Source organism: Sander vitreus, chromosome 19 (assembly GCF_031162955.1).
Source record: "Sander vitreus isolate 19-12246 chromosome 19, sanVit1, whole genome shotgun sequence".
NCBI classification, from domain to species: Eukaryota; Metazoa; Chordata; class Actinopteri; order Perciformes; family Percidae; genus Sander; species Sander vitreus.
Window position 1 is genome coordinate 2708440 of NC_135873.1, and position 15540 is coordinate 2723979.

A 15540-nucleotide genomic window follows, 5' to 3' on the forward strand; every position below is an offset into this window, starting at 1 on the left:
ACTCCACTACATTTGTCTGACGGCTTTTGTTACTTTTCAGATAATAGTTTTTCATCCCTTTCCTGTCCAGTGAAAACCATGTATCTCCAGATGTGTTGATGTTGAATTTTTGGGATAAAGTGAAGGATGAAGTGTGTCGAGAAACTTCTCCTACTTCTTTAGCTAAATATAGTCTTTATAATGCATCATCACAAAGCTGAAAAAAGGGCTGTTTTTCTGACACCCTGAACAGTTTTAAAACTTTGTAGAGATACAGTGGTGTGAAAAAGTGTTTGCCCCCTTCCTCATTTCCTGTTCCTTTGCATGTTTGTCACACTTAAGTGTTTTGAACATCAAACCAATTTAAACAATAGTCAAGGACAACACAAGTAAACACAAAATGCAATTTGTAAATGAAGGTGTTAATTATTAAAGGTGAAAAAAAATCCAAACCATCATGGCCCTGTGTGAAAAAGTGATTGCCCCCTAAACCTAATAACTGGTTGGGCCACCCTTAGCAGCAACAACTGCAACCAAGCGTTTGCGATAACGTGCAATGAGGCTTTTACAGCGTCCTGGAGGAATTTTGGCCCACTCATCTTTGCAGAATTGTCCTAATTCAGTTACATTAGAGGGTTTTCGAGCATGAGCGGCCTTTTTAAGGTCATACCACAACATCTCAATAGGATTCAGGTCAGGACTTTTGGCTAGGCCACTCCAAAGTCTTCATTTAGTTTTTCTTCAGCCATTCGGTGGTGGACTTGCTGGTGTGTTTAGGATCATTGTCCTGCTGCAGAACCCAAGTTCGTTTCAGCTTGAGTACACGAACAGATGGTCGGACATTCTCCTTCAGGATCTCTTGGTAGACAGCAGAATTCATAGTTCCTTTTATCACGGCAAGTCTTCCAGGTCCTGAAGCAGCAAAACAGCCCCAGACCATCACACTACCACCACCATATTTTACAGTTGGTATAAATGTTCTTTTTTATGAAATGCAGTGTTCCTTCTACGCCAGATATACTTGGACACACACCTTCCAAAGAGTTCCACTTTTGTCTCATCGGTCCACAGAATGTTGTCCCAAAAGTCTTGGGGATCATCAAGATGTGTTCTGGAGAAATTGAGACAAGCTTTGATGTTCTTTTTGCTCAGCAGTGGTTTTCTCCTTGGAACTCTGCCATGCAGGCCATTTTTGCCCAGTCTTTTCCTGATGGTGGAGGCATGAGCGCTGACCTTAACTGAGGCAAGTGAGGCCTGCAGTTCTTTGGACGTTGTTGTGGGGTCTTTTGTGACCTCTTGGATGAGTCGTCGCTGCGCTCTTGGGGGTAATTTTGGGCGGCCGGCCACTCCTGGGAAGGTTCACCACTGTTCCATGTCTTCGCCATTTGTGGATAATGGCTCTCACTGTGGTTCGCTGGATTCCCAAAGCTTTGGAAATGGCTTTATAACCCTTTCCAGACTGATAGATCTCAATTACTTTCTTTCTCAATTGTTCCTGAATTTCTTTGGGTCTCGGCATGATGTGTAGCTTTTAAGGATCTTCTGGTGGACCTTACTGTGTCAAGCAGCTCCTATTTAAGTGATGCCTTGATTGTGAACAGGTGTGGCAATAATCAGGCCTGGGTGTGGCTAGAGAAATTGAACTCAGGTGTGGACAACCACAGTTATAGTATGTTTTAACAAGGGGGCAATCACTTTTTCACACAGGGCCATGATGGTTTGGATTTTTTTTTCTCCTTTAATAATAAACACCTTCATTTACAAATTGCATTTTGTGTTTACTTGTGTTGTCCTTGACTTTTGTTTAAATTGGTTTGATGTTCGAAACACTTAAGTGTGACAAACATGCAAAGGAACAGGAAATGAGGAAGGGGGCAAACACTTTTTCACACCACTGTATGTGGTTCTCACAGGACAGAGACGCTACAAACATAGGATGAGCTTATAGAATATGATGCATCGCTGTAGATTAAACTAGCCAACAGTATATAAAAGAGTTAAAATGAGCACAACCTTAAACATCTACAGCAGTAAAATGCAACATACACATTAATGCAGCAGGAATATTAATCCAGAAACATCAGATATGACAGGAAATACACTGACAGGGAACATTTTACTGCACAATGAATACTGTTTTTGCACTTTTTCTGAGCTCCACAGTCCATGTCAATTTATGTATCAAGCAGTTGTTTTTTTTGCATGAAAGGCACAGAGGAACAACATCAGGCCACTGGATGAGTTGGTGTACTGTATATGTTAAGTATAGCTCTTGCTACCATCACCACTGGATGGCAGCACTGCATTAAGTTCCATATGTGTAAGTCTGACACCAGAGAAGAAGTTGATTTGACAACTTTATTGGAAAGAAAGCCTGAAAAAAGTATGTTTAATTAAGTGAATTCACATTCATAGTGAGTTTTTTTTCTGTATGAAATAATCCTCAGCTTTAATGTTAAAGTCACTGAACTGATCCCTGCCTTAAATCTTGAAAAAAAAAAAAATAACAACAAAATGTATATCTGTAAAGGTAATTTGGGAATTATTTTACATGTCAGTTATTGGATTGAATTGCTAATAATTTCATAGGACGTTTCTTAGAAATAACTATGTCATTTGGCACTAATTCTAGGGGGAAACACATCATTGGTCAGTCAGTACAAGTCAATACCTAGAGAGTATTTAGTTAGTGCAAAGGGGGTCAGCTGAACATGCCAAATTAAATTGTCTACAGCAGTGTTTTCCAATCTTTGTACAGTCCCGTACCCCTTCAGACTTTTAACCTCCAGCTACATTCTCTACACTCTTATATAAAAAGAACAACACAGTAATGTAAAAAAAAAAATTCCCCGGTCTAGAATATGTTATTTCATTTTTTTTCTCCCCAACCATCTGCCGACCCCCAGAAATGTTCTCACAACCCCCTTGGGTGTCCCAACCCCCAGGTTGAGAACCACTGGTCTAAAGCAGGCGTGTCAAACTCATTTTGGTTCATGGACCACATACCCCTAGTTTGATCTCAAGTGTACCAGACCAGTAAACCACTCCAGAAAGATCAGAAATTTTATTTGCCACAGAGTTTCTCGTCAGCTTGATGTGAAAAAATAATAATGTTACGGACCCAGGAGGGAGGGGTAATATTCCAAGAAAAAACTCAGAATTTCTAAGATTAAAGTTGTAGATTTACGGAAAAAAGAACTCAGATATTCTCTGAGATTAAAGTGGTAAATTTGGAATCTACATTGATTACTTGTGTGAAAATTGCAGAGAAGTAATCAATGTAGATTCCAAATTTACCACTTTAATCTCTTGCAAAGTCATCCTATGGGCCTGATCCTTTGGTGGGCCGGTTCTGGCCCACGGGCCGTATGTTTGACACCCCCACTCTAAAGGTAATCATCCACTTTGACATGCAGTATATATAGAATATAGTTTCCAATAATAAATTAATAACTAGGTTTTGAATAGAACAAATGTCACCGGGAATCAACTGCTTATTGCAAATTGCATGGTTCTTTCCAGGAAACCTAAAAAAAATTGTAATAACAGAACCATAAGATAGTATAGAAAAGAAAAGTTATATACTTAGTATATGTTTAATATCCTTCCACGTTGTCAACTTGTGTACTTACCTTCACATGCCAGCAGATGGAAGCCTTGTCCAATAATGTTGAAACTCCAACAGTTTATAAAATATTTTGACCATTCATTATCTTTGTTTAAACATACATGCGGCTATTATTCTGTATGCTAGACCTTAACTGGTAACTACATATTGTTAAATATTCTATTTATGGCACATTTATCTGTTGATATGGTTTAACTTATCAAACATTAAACATTCATCAGTGTGCTAAATCACTACATGCCATACTGTATGTAGTGTCTGTCTTCTGTTTTAAATGACAAACATTCACTCCAGCTCAGTTTTCACTTTCTTTATTTTCCCCTCAAAACTCAGAGCCGTAACAAAAATACAAGCATTTCTTTTTTTTTTATATGATCTCAGTCATTTACATATTCATATAGATGTACAAGTGAGAGCCGGTGAGCAAAAGTGCTTTAAAAATCATCATCTTTGAATAATATTCATTTCATCATTAGAAAACAAAAACAAGGAAAAGAGACTGCACGTAAAACCAACAACAAAATAAGACTTTAATCTACAGGTTTTAAAGTAAATATGATGAAGGAAAAAAAAAAAAGAGGAATGAATCAGTGCAGAGTCTACTTCATTTTCACAAGCAGACCTGGCAGCAGAGCAGTGGCTGAACGTTTTCATTACTGTGAAGAGGAAACCTTGTAACAGCGACCTTTTAACAGATATATCACCGCTTATGTCAAAGGTTTTCACAGGCCTTGATGTGCTGGAATATTTTTCATGACCCAGAGGCCCAGAGGCAACGGCTGAGTGTGCAACAAATCACTGCTGTCACATAGAAACTGTAAATCCACTTCATTCGTTGTTGGGACTGTGAAGGTGTACACTCAGGGCCGTTTCTAGCTTTTGGCGGGCCCTATGCACAATGCTGTTTGGGGACCCCTATTTTGTCAAACTACGAGGGGGGTTCAAACCTTTAAGATGATCCGTGGAGATGCATCAGTCTGTTACACAGTGGGGGCTAAATTCGTAAAAAAAAATAATTAAGCATCTCAAGTTGACCCAAGCAATTTAAACCTACAGAAAATGATAATAAAAAAAGTTAACAATGAGGCTCCTCTACATCAATAAATGCAACAGATGCAGGATTTTCCCCAATCAGGTTTATTTTAAAATGTTTAGAACAAAGAAGGCTACCTGCTAGTGGCTACAAATAATGACAGGTCATTTTTATTTCTCCCTAAATAAATTGAGGCTGAACTTGCAGCTTGGGGGCCCCCTAGTTGCTGCAGGGGCCCTATACATCCACATAATCCGCCTATAGGAAGAAACGGCTCTGTGTCCACTGACCCAGTGTAAACTGTTTTTCTTTGTGATAAGCTAAGCTAAGCTAACCGGCTGTAGCTTATTTACCGTGCAAACATGAAAGTGGTATCAATCTTTTCATCTAGCAAATATCATATGAAACAGGAAATCCTCACATTTTAGAGCCTGGATGATGGAATAATGAAGCCATTATCAAACTTGTTGGTGACTCATTTTTTGTCAATCAAATAATTGAACAGTCCCAGCTCACAGCTGCATTAGTACTTGGTACTTGGAAAATATGACTTATTGATTATGCATGACGGCGTACTGAAACAAATTGAAGCCCATGGATGCAGTGAAGAAAGGAAGTCAGTCTATCAAAGTGTGGCATTCTTTGGAAAATGATCTGTATTAAGTTTAGGATTTGTAGTTTGAGTTAAGACACGCAAAAGACAGACTTTAAGATTGTATTGAGTTAGAAATACCCAATTTCAAATAGTTTACTGCGAGGATTTTGCGGTTTTAGGTGTGGTATTCTAAGCTAAATTTAAACCAAAATATATAAGAATATTTGGCATGGAGTTAAGTTTTTATTGGACACCAAATAGCTGAGGTATATTTTGGTTCAAAAGGTTAATCTGCAATATCAGGCGTCAAAGAGAAGAGGAAATGAAAGCCCTCAGACGATTCAAACATCTTGACCAGGCAACTTCTCAGGGGGGGAGGAGAAGAGGGAGGAGGCGGTGTCCCTCTGCTTCACACAGCAAAAAATAACATTCACTTAGCTGGGATCAAGGCCGGACCACAAAACAACACACACACACACCCACACCCACACACACACACACAGGGACTTTAAAACAATGTCGAGTAGATGGAAACAAACACAAGACTGTCTTCGATTTGAAGAATGTTATTTTGACCCACTTAGACGAGACGAGACGGAGGAAGAGAGGAATCAGTGCGTCTGTCTTTTGGATTTGGAATTGATGAGAGGCATCTCCATTTCTTTCAATAAAGCGCTTGTTGCGAGGGAAATATCCTGCAAATCTCTCTGTCAAATTACTCCTTCATCGGGTTTTCATTAATCGCTGCTTCTCACGTTTCATTAAAGAAAGAAAAGGAAGTTCATTGACTGTAACCAAGACCCTAATCGACATCAAAAAGTGGCATTAGGCAGCTGTGTTTGTGTGCAGGGAAAAATAGCCGGCTTGTTGAGGAACTGAGTGTGTGTAAGCTGACCCGTCTATAGCTTTATAAATTAACGAGGCCCGGCAAGTTTTTTCCTCTACCAGTGGTTTACATGTGGACGGATTACCTGCTGCTCATAGTTTCCCCTCACACACACACACACACACACACTTGCATTTTCAGACTTGCATACAGTCTAACATCACTATCTCTCTTCGCACACACACACACACACACACACACACACACACACACACACACACACACACACACACACACACACACCAATACCCTGTGAAGTCTGTGTAACTGAACAAGTGCTTGTTTCATGGTTGCTACTCCCATTTCCCTGCTGTAATACCATCCCCATGCTCTTGTGTGTGTGTTTATTTCGGTGCCTTTGTATGCGCGCACATAGTTGGGTTTCAGTGTGTGTGTGTGTGTGTGTGTGTGTGTGTGTGTGTGTGTGTGTGTGTGTGTGTGTGTGTGTGTGTGTGTGTGAGAGAGAGTTTCCATGGAGGTGAGTTGTGTGCTTGTGCGTATATGTACAGGTGTGTTATTTCATGTGTGTGTGGTCCAGGAGGAGACCCACAATGCGCAGGAAGACAGGCACACCAGGTTGAGGTGAAAGGCCTTTGTTCCCGCCGCACAGTTCAAGTCCCCGTCTCTTCTTACCACAACAGATACATAGGTCAGAGCCCGCATGCTAACATCCATCCGTCTATAGTAGGAAACAGCACAGTACAGCTCCTATAGGTGAGCAGGGGGTTGAGGAGTGGGTGTCAATTTAACCCCTGGGGATTCTTTCAACCACTGAAGTCTGCAGCAATAAGAAACAACACCTTTTACATGACAGAGCTGATTCTATATAAACAAATAACTGTTCAAATGAAGCCAGAGAACATGAGGACTTCCAATATGGCTGCCAAAGGTGACAAGGATGCTATTATGGATCCCATTGCAGTTCTAGGCAAGACCTGCCCTACGAAGCAGCCCGATTGGTTGAGGTTAGGCATTGACCTTGAGTAGTTCAGGTTAGGATAGCCGATTGGTCAGGGGATAGGACCTAAACAAATATGGTTCCGTTACCTCGCGCAAGCATGGACGCCTGGCCAATCGTAGCGCGTGAATGCTATCGAAGGGCGGGTCTTGCCTATAACTGCAGTGGGTTCCGTAATAACGGGGCACAGCTAGCTTGTCACAATGTTTGTCTCTGCCTATAAGACACAGTAAAGCTCATGTCACGCTCAAAAAAGCATGCTAGCATGCTAGCTGCAAGTAGTGGTAGGGTGTGAAAGGTTTAGTTCACTTTGGTCTGACTCCAATCATCCTAAAGCCTGCAGTGCTTAAAACCAAACAACAGTGTGTATTCAGGTCAAAGGCTGCCCTGCAATGTGTGCAAACCGCAGCCTCCAGGCCTAATGATGACACAACAGACGATGCTTCCTTATCAGGGACACGGAAGTGTGGCGATAACAAGTCTGTTGTGGCTGAACAAACTGTTTTGACACAAACAACAAAGTGGTGAAACAGGAAAAACCAAAAGGGCGCATGAATCTGTTAACAGAATTATCTGTTATTGCATTAAGTTTTACTAGACCTTGTATCCTTAATGTAAGAGGGAAGTGCTATCCAGATCACTGACACCACCCGGGTCAACGGTTCTTGCACTGTGAGCCATAAAACAAAACATGAATATGTCGTGGCGACTCACAAGGCCTCGATTTAATGAGTTTTAATGAGGCTGTGTTCCAGAGCAAGAAACAATTTACTCCATTCAGGTCCCATGCTCCGAAAGATTCCCCATCCCTTGATCTAATTCATTATGTTCAGAAAAGTAGAACCGATTATAGACGCGCTACAGAAGCGCTCCTTGTCCAGAAGTCCAGAGGGATATCAGCCACTGTCTTAAATAACAAGTTCTGAGAATGCGACTGGCTGAACTTAATTCAAACAAAAAAAAGGTAAGGAAAGAAAAGTACATTGAGATAACCAGTTCTCAGACAATCAGTGTCTTTGTGAAGGCGAGAGACAGGAGTCTCTTTCCCGTGAGACCAGAGTCTAATATTGTCCATTAAGAAAACAGGAAACGTGGTGTTTGACATCCTTCACAAATCTCCCATAATGTCATGCTTCCTTAAAGCAACACCAAAGCACTTTTCCTCTTCGGTCCCCCTACAGGTTGGAAGCGGAATTGTGTCCATTATGTCTCATTCGAACTACAGATCCACTGCCCGATCTGGCAAACTTGCATAGCGCGGTTATAGCCAAAAGAGGGCCGCAAAGCGAATGCAGAAAGTGCTGTTCACCTTGTTACGAGTTGATGAACCACTGAAACGATTTTGGAAACATTATTTTAAGATACAAAAGAATATTTGGTGTTGCTTTAAGCTGATGGAGAGAGAACAGAACTAAGAAAGTCTGATAGGTGTGTCCATGTCATCTTTACTGCTTTTTTTATCCAAAAGGTTAGAAACGTCTCCAACCACATCGTTTTTATTAAGCCAGCGTGACAGAGCAGTGGCAGAAAGAGTCCTTGTTTCTGCTTTGTTTTTGTTTTCTTTAAATGAAAAGGAAAAAATCAAGAGTGTGATGAGCCAAAACCAAAGACTTCTTAATCCCATCAGGTTGGTTTCAACCACCAGTTCCATCCAAGAAAAGAAAAATGCACTGATTGAATGAAGCGAAAAACTGTTTGCTCTCTTTCTGCATTAACAAAACGACAAGTTTGACAGCAAGCTGTCTTTTTTTCTTTCATCAGTCTGTCTGCACATAGAGTATGAAAGCAAAATAGAAACAATAGAATGCCTCTAATGTCTTTCTCTTTATCGCTCAGCGTCTCTTCCGTTTCCTCATTTTATCAACCAAGAAAGAATGAAAGAACATGAGAGAACAACAAAACAGAGGAGAGAAAGTCTTCGCTCTCTTTGCCAATCAATTCCGCTGCTACCTACGAATCTCGATAGTTTCTTTTCTCGTAGGTCAGCACCCGGCCGGTACGTCTGACATGAAGTCAAACTCGTTCTGACCCAGCCAGAGCTCGGGCAGCTCGTTGGCTCGGTCCAAACCCAGCTCTACCACCAGTGACATGAGAACCTCCTCGTCCACGGGGTCAAAGTCGATAATTCCACCTGCGCCGGAGCTTTGGTTCCCCATGCTGATGCCGACGCCCAGCCCACCACCACCGAGGCCTCCAGACGGCCCCAGAAGCTGGTTCCCCGTGCCCAGAGGCGAGGCAGTGAAGCCCCTTTGAGCACCACCGGGTGCTGGGTGTCCGGCAGAAGCACCGGCGAGGTTCTGGTAGTGCGAGTTGAGCTTCTGCAGCTGCATGCTGGCGAGGAGGTGCGGCCCCGTCTGGAGGCAGAAGGGCTGTGGTTTGGAGAGTGGCGCTGATGACAGTGTTGACCCAGGCGAGGCGGCGGCACCGGCAGATGAGGAGAACGGCACGACAGAGGTTTTGGAGGACGGGTAGTGGAGCAGGGAGCTGAGAGGAGTGGAGGAAGAGGAGAGGTCCTTCATCGCAGCGTGGGCGTTGCCAGGAAACAGCAGTGAGGTCATCACCAGGAAAACACCAGAGCCTACAGGAAGAAATGAGAGCTATTATGCAATGTCATCAAACTGGGACATGGGGAGGACGAGATAAGCTTGTTAGCTAAACAGAGGCCCGCTCCATCAAGTAGGCTAGATGTCATTAAAGACAAGACTTCACTGTCAGAGATAACTCGATAGAATCTGATGATCTCATATAAACCCACGCTAGATCCAGTTTTTTATTGTAGCATGGTCTGCTCTACGGTCTCATATCTATTTGATTCTATCTTACTTACAAAGAACCTCTTCATTTAATTGACATTAAAACCCCACAGTTTGAACCAGATGCACGCAGAAAACAGGGAACTGATATAATGGCATGCATCAGTGTGTAAAACCTAAATCAGCGTTTGGATGGTGAACTAATTCCTCTAAAGGAATAGTTTGACATTTTTGGAAATATATTCTCTTTCTTGCCGAGAGTTAGATGAGATGATCATTACCACTCTGCTAAATATGAAGCTACAGTCAGCATTAGCTTAGCTTAGCATAAAGACGGAAGCAAGGGGGAAACAGCTAGCCTGGCTCTGTCCAAAAAAAATGTGCCTACTAGCAGCTCTAAAGCTCACTAATAAACATGTTTTATCTCATTTGTTTAATCAGTACAAAAACTGAAGGGAGCCAGACTAGTTGTCTCCCTCTGCTTACAGTCTTTGTGCTAAGCTAAGCTAATCGACTGCACCTCCCTCTGCTTACAAAGACTGTAAGCAGAGGGAGATATATATATATCTATCTATCTTAAAGCTGCACATTCATATGGCTCTTTGTAGTTTTGCTTATTTAAAGCTAATGTATTTGCACTTGCTACTTGCTGTCTGGAGTTTGTACCTTCAAGGTTGAAAGCACTTAATTGGAAGTCGCTTTGGATAAAAGCGTCAGCTAAATGACATGTAATGTAATAGCATTACAGTAGCTTTATATTCAACAGACAGATACTGTATGAGAGTGTTATTGATCTTCTCATCTATCTCTCAGTAAGAAAGGTCAAACTATTCCTACTCAAAATTGTGTTCACATGCTAGGACACACATGAAGCAGAAAGACTATTTTGTAAAATAGATTTTAAAACGTGCATTAGCGTGGCCCAAATCAAAGGTTATCAAATTTGGGAGGCTTTTGGTGCGACTTCTTTATCTCATATCTGTAATATGTGTACACCTTTGAACATTTTCTTCTAGGCAGCTCATTCTGCTGTACAGAATGAACCTGCTCACTACGTGTATGCATTTATGTACATTTAAAAACTGGAGATGCCAGTTTTAAGTGAGGCCGGTTTTATGAGCTGCTCCAGCTAGAAACATCACACACAGGTGTGAATCAATTTGTTTATTGTGCTTGCACCTATGTGCACATGTGCGAGTTTCCACTCTGTCGTTATGGCAACAACAGTGATGCAGGCGATACATAAGGAGTATGATGGCTTCACATTATGGTAGCAGAGTGACTGGGCTGTAATGTTTGCTTAATATCTCTATTGTTTGGTGGCAGGGACGTTCCTGCTGATCTGCATTTGGTTGCTGGGTTACATCGAATTGTCCAGATTTAATGAATTGAATAATTTTGCAAACATTTAAGATAGACATGGTACCAAGTTAAATGTCAGCTGGGATAAAAGCACTGTGTTTCCATTCAATATTACTGTGTGGTAAAAAATGACAGTGATAGTTTCATATTTTGTCAAGTTCTTTTACTTAAGTAAAGGATCTGAATACTCCCTCCACCTCTGAAAACATTTGCTCACTAAACAAAAGATGACAAATAACTTAAGTGGTCATTAAATAGTGTTTCCTGACAAACTTGTGGCTGCTTCAGACCGCAACAACAATGGCGTCTTCAAATCACTTAAGTCATGACTGTCTGGGAAGCATGCAACAAGCCGACCCTGGTGACTGGACGGCCACATGACTCCATGTGTTTGAGACTGTGTGTATTCGCTTGACGTCTGCTTTTCCTTTTGACCTATTGGGCAGCAAACTAACCATGAAAAGGCTGCGGGTGAGTGAGTGTTTATAGGTCTGTGTGTGTGTGTGTGTGAATGGAAAACAAGAGTGTGTTTGTGTAAACCCTGACACACTGACCAATGTCATTGAGAAAAAGTCTGTTTTTAAGTGTGTGTGACTCAAACCCTCTTGCAGATGCTCATGTTAAAGTCCCAGAGCTGGTTTATATTACATACAGTTCAAACAGCATGTGTGCCTTAACACACACATCATGCGGCTATCCTTTGAGTAAGTTAATCACTTATAATATGTATGTCTCTGTTTCTCTCTCTCTTCCTCTCTCTCTCTCTCTCTCTCTCTCACACACTCAGCCCCTCCTTCCAGCACTGGCTCTTATTTAGCGAGAACATAATTGCTACAGGCAGGCATGCAGCTGCACTCCACTGATAGAGTTAATACACACACGCACACAAAGATACCAAACAGCTGTCAATGGCAGGTCTTTTTGTGTGTGTGTGTGTGTGTGTGTGTGTGTGTGTGTGTGTGTGTGTGCGTTTTCATTATTCATTGACTGATTACTGTCAGGGCCAGCCTGCACATGGTGCCTCTGCTCAACAGCTTTCCAACACGTTGAGTCCAGGACACATAAAACACATAAAAACTACACACAAAAACTACACACATTCTTTTCTCGGGGCGCAGAACAGAACACAACTGCAGCTTTCTTTTTATTTTTATTTTGATTCCTAGAAACTATATAGAAACATATATCTTCATCCATTTCAATGGAGAAGATCATTCCAAGATGCAGCCAAATGTTTTTAAATGTTTTAAGTGTTTTAAGTTAAGTTGAGAAACTAATACTGTTTGGTGAGTATTTCATACTCCAAAAGACAATTTCAGTGGCCTGTTCCTTTACAAGTGAAATCCAAACTGTTTCCTAAACCGTCTGTTTACTTGCATTTGTTTCAGATCATCACAGACCTCAGAGTACAGATGTCACAAATCAGGAATTATGAGTTGAAGCGCAGTAGCTTTAAAATGAATCACATTTTATGGTGGGGGGAATTTTATGTCATAAGAGCACGTGTCATACTTTTACTATGTTGCACATGCCATTTTGGAGATTTTAGGTTGACACAACCGCATATGCTAAACTTAAAAGCCTTGCTAAAGCACCTGAAGTTCGTCTTTTTAAGAAAATCTAAATGATTGAATCAGGTTAGCACCTTTTGTTTTTATTCCTCAGCAAAATAAAGTTGTAAATTTCAGCCTTTGAACTGAGTCAATTTGACATTTATAAACATTCAGGAGACATGTAAATGCTTGGAAGAAGTCAAGAAGTAAGACATTTTTTCCTCACATGCACATAACAGCTTTTTTGGCTGAAGAGTTGCTTTAGCCCACTGTTATAGTGTGAAATGAGGATGGATTAGAGTCAGAAACATCCTCGCAGGCTGCAGAGCAGAGAGGACGGTTCAGTGGAGTGGAGGAAGGATATTGTGTGAAACTGCAGGAGGAGTGCTAATGTTTTTTCCTGTTCACAGCTGACCTGACTCATTGTTTTCTACCACCACTTTTTTTTATGAGTTGGTGGAATCAGCCCTGGCTGTAGTGTCCCTGTAAATAATTTCATTAGCCGCCTCGACTGCTGTCTTGGCCATAAAGCGCTCTGCATTTATTTTAATTATCAGCCGTGAAAGTCTCCCTGCCAGATTAGTAGCTCTAACCGAGATCAACAAGGGATACATATATTTATCTTGATTATCTATTGATCAGATGATCTAAAAGGGAAAATTGTACCATGCATGATGTAAAACAGAAAAAATCTGCAAATATTCACATCTGAGAGGGTATTTTTGGGCCTTTTTGCTTGAAAAATGACTTGAGGGATTGATTATCCATAAAGTTGCCCATTATTTTTGTGTGCATTTCAGTAATCAAGCAATCAATCCACTAAAGGAACATTACAGTTAATGAGAAGGTTGATAAGGTTTAAAAAGTGCCATGAAGTGCATTAAGATCAACACACAAATGTACTCCCTACAGGAATAACTTTAGGTGAAGCAAGATGAAGCCATAATTCAATTAATGAATTAGTCAGATAATTAATGAATTGTTTAAGTCATTTATGAAGCAAAAATCGTATGGTTTCAGCTTCTTAAATGTGACAATTGGCAATGTGACGATTGAAAATGTGTAGACATTATCTTCAATATCTTCTGACACTTAATAAAAAATTAATTTACTGATAATAAAAGTATAGTTCCAGCCCATTGGATATGTACTATGGGGGGGGGGGGGGGGGGGGGGATACAGCATTCATAAAAGTACAATAAGGTCATTAAACTCTTTGTTAAGTCCTCACTAGGGCTCCCAACATGAACACAGTCAGAAGTCAGTAACTATAATGTCAATATGGGTTATACAAACTGACATGAGTTCCTGTAGGGAATATAGGATCAAGTTCATTCCTGACCAAGATCCATTTAGTAGCTGTTCTGGAGCTTTCTATCAAATTACATACATACAATTACAACATGATGTTTAAGTCCTTTAAGTGTGTAAAAAGAGTACATTTGGACATCTACCAGCTACTAAATGGACTAATTATAAAGTATTGATCACACACGCGGGCGCGCGCACGCACGCACGCACGCACACACACACACACACACACACACACACAGGTTTCAATTACACATTAAAGCATGACGAGCCAATTGAAACGTCTGTCCCTTTCAAACACACTCGAACACACACACACACACACACACACCATATGCTGCCCCAGCGTATAATTGCCTCCAACTCCACACTGAACACGGTTAATGAGAAGACAATTAAAGAAGAAAAAAAACAGACTGCTTTGACTTTTGTTCAGCAAACTTTGTATCCGTTGTATCTTGTAAAACTTGGGGAAAGACTCCAATAACTTTTTAAAACTCCAGTTAATAAGCTTGTGACACAAGAATCACAAAAAAAAATCACAAAGAATGCACATCATCAAACGCTAATTCCTATCAGCTTTATGGCTTATGCAATACTGTCATTCATTTCTACTATGAAGATAACATCATGCGGGGTTAAAAGAAAAAAGCGTGCAAATCGAGTACATTTGACTTGACATGTATGAGTTCAAACCAAAAGCTTCTGCAGCCAAACCCTTCAGCTCGATTCAGAAAAACGCTCGACTTCATGTAAACTGTTATGTAAACACTTGAGAAGGAAAACAAACTGTCACCAAAACTGAATGTGATAAGTCCTGTCACATGCAGCGTAAAGAAACCGAACCAGAGGAAATCAACCAACCTGTGAGAAAAGCCCGGTGCAGCCCAGAAATCAACTCAAATAAAAGTAGATTTAAAGAGTCCGGAGAGTGTTTGTTGTGGGGGTAAAAGCCAGTTAACGGAAGTTGAACCTATATTTTCAGAGAATCGGAGGCTGAAGTGTGCGCACACTGACTAACTGCAGAGACTCTGGAGGGTTCAGCTCCTCAATGAGCTCCTTACTGAATAAAAAGCATTTAGTGCCTCGCTCTCTCCTCACTGACCAGCCCGGCGTCTGTGTGTGTGTGTGTGTGTGTGTGTGTGTGTGTGTGTGTGTGTGTGCGCGCGCGCGTGTGTCATCCCAAAACAAGGAACTGGACTTCCAATGGATCCGGATGGATAAATGTTATTGGCACCAGTGGGCGGGGCTAAAATAGATGTTGAGAAATTGAATAAAGCAAACTATTATTAGTCATACATTAGAATTTATTTGTATTTTATGTACAGTATAATCACTGACAATCATGGTTAAGCTGCTCTAAGTTGTTTAAAGTAAAATGAAAGTAAAATTTCTTGGTCTTATAACTTCACATTTTGTGGTTTGTAGACGTTGTGTCCGTATAATATATAATACATGATTGTTTTAAATCATCTTACCCAT

General features: G+C 40.9%; 1 protein-coding gene across 1 annotated transcript; it reads right to left on the minus strand.

The window, feature by feature from the left end:
• Positions 1-3902: 3902 nt before the first annotated feature.
• On the minus strand, positions 3903-15191 carry cited1 (Cbp/p300-interacting transactivator, with Glu/Asp-rich carboxy-terminal domain, 1). The gene is made up of 2 exons (XM_078275811.1): positions 14923-15191; positions 3903-9657 (listed from the first exon to the last, which is right to left on the minus strand). The coding sequence occupies exon 2, from the start codon at positions 9635-9637 to the stop codon at positions 9062-9064; it is 576 nt and encodes a 191-aa protein (XP_078131937.1). The 5' UTR covers positions 9638-9657; positions 14923-15191; the 3' UTR covers positions 3903-9061.
• Positions 15192-15540: the final 349 nt, after the last annotated feature.